The sequence below is a fragment of the Herpailurus yagouaroundi genome, unplaced genomic scaffold (assembly GCF_014898765.1).
Source record: "Herpailurus yagouaroundi ecotype Mexico unplaced genomic scaffold, PumYag 182, whole genome shotgun sequence".
In the NCBI taxonomy this organism is placed as follows: Eukaryota; Metazoa; Chordata; class Mammalia; order Carnivora; family Felidae; genus Herpailurus; species Herpailurus yagouaroundi.
The window spans coordinates 59,142,065-59,143,108 of record NW_024412413.1 but is presented as its reverse complement, the minus strand read 5'-3'; the positions used below and the strand labels follow the sequence as shown (position 1 = coordinate 59,143,108).

Below are 1,044 nucleotides of genomic sequence, written 5' to 3'. Positions count from 1 at the left end.
GCGTGCGTGCGTGCGTGCGTGCGTGTGTGTGAGTGCATATGTGTATGTATACGAAAAGGAGAGGAAGGAAGAGAAGGAAGCTTCTTTGGGAAAAAGAGGAAGGAAGGTTACCTCAGGGTCAAGTATTATAAGTTACTTAAGGGAACAGAGAGAAGAATGCAAAGTAAGCATAAATGCGTACTGAGGAAAACACAATTCAGGATAATCTGAGCCCTAACAAGGTTGTTGACAGTACTTTTTTTTTCCAATTGTGTGTGAAGGGGGAAAATGTGTCAAAGTATTCACTGATCACAGACAGATATTCACAGAAGCTGCCCCAGCCAGGGGCCTCCAAATTATTACCTGTATCCGTGTCCACACATCATGCCACTTTGGGATAAGCACATTTTTATAACAGAACTGTTGCCTGTCACTCATATTATAAACTCGGGATTCCTGAAGCATGACCACGTTTATGTCAATTCCAGCTTTATGCAAAGAAAGGAAATAAGGATTAAGACAACAGGACAAGCTAATAACTACAACCTATTACATAAAAAGAATTAAACCAACCACTTTTTTTTAATTGAAGTATAGTTGACATACAATGTTACATTAGCATCAGGTGTACAATACAGTGATTCCAGGAGCCTATCCCTTACCTATGCTCACCACAAGTGTAGCTACCACCTGTTACCCTATGATGCTATTACAATACCATCCAAACGGACCACTTTTTTAAAGCTAGGGTTAAAATGTCAGTGACTGAGAAACAAGAAAAACTGAAAGAGGGGTGCCTGGGTGACTCAATTGGTTGGGTTGCTGACTTCGGCTCAGGTCATGATCTCAAAGTTCATGGGTTGGAGTCCCATGTCAGGTTCTGTGCTGACAGCTCGAAGCCTGGAGCCTGCTTTGGATTCTGTGTCTCCCTCTCTCTCTCTCTCTCTGCCCCTCCCCCACTTGTGCGCACGGGTGCGTGCTCTCTCTCTCTCTCTCTCTCAAAAATAAACATTAAAAAAATTAATAAAAAAAGAAAACTGAAACAAGAGGAGAAACAAGGCAGTC

The 1,044-nt window shown here is 42.2% G+C and overlaps 1 protein-coding gene across 1 annotated transcript in view; it reads right to left on the bottom strand.

The window, feature by feature from the left end:
• Positions 1-1,044, bottom strand: part of NEMP1 (nuclear envelope integral membrane protein 1) — an 18,622-nt gene that overhangs the window by 8,130 nt on the left and 9,448 nt on the right. Inside the window, exon 3 of the mRNA XM_040490432.1 lies at positions 343-467. Within this exon, the coding sequence (XP_040346366.1) occupies positions 343-467 (125 nt within the window). The remainder of the gene's footprint in view (positions 1-342; positions 468-1,044) is intronic.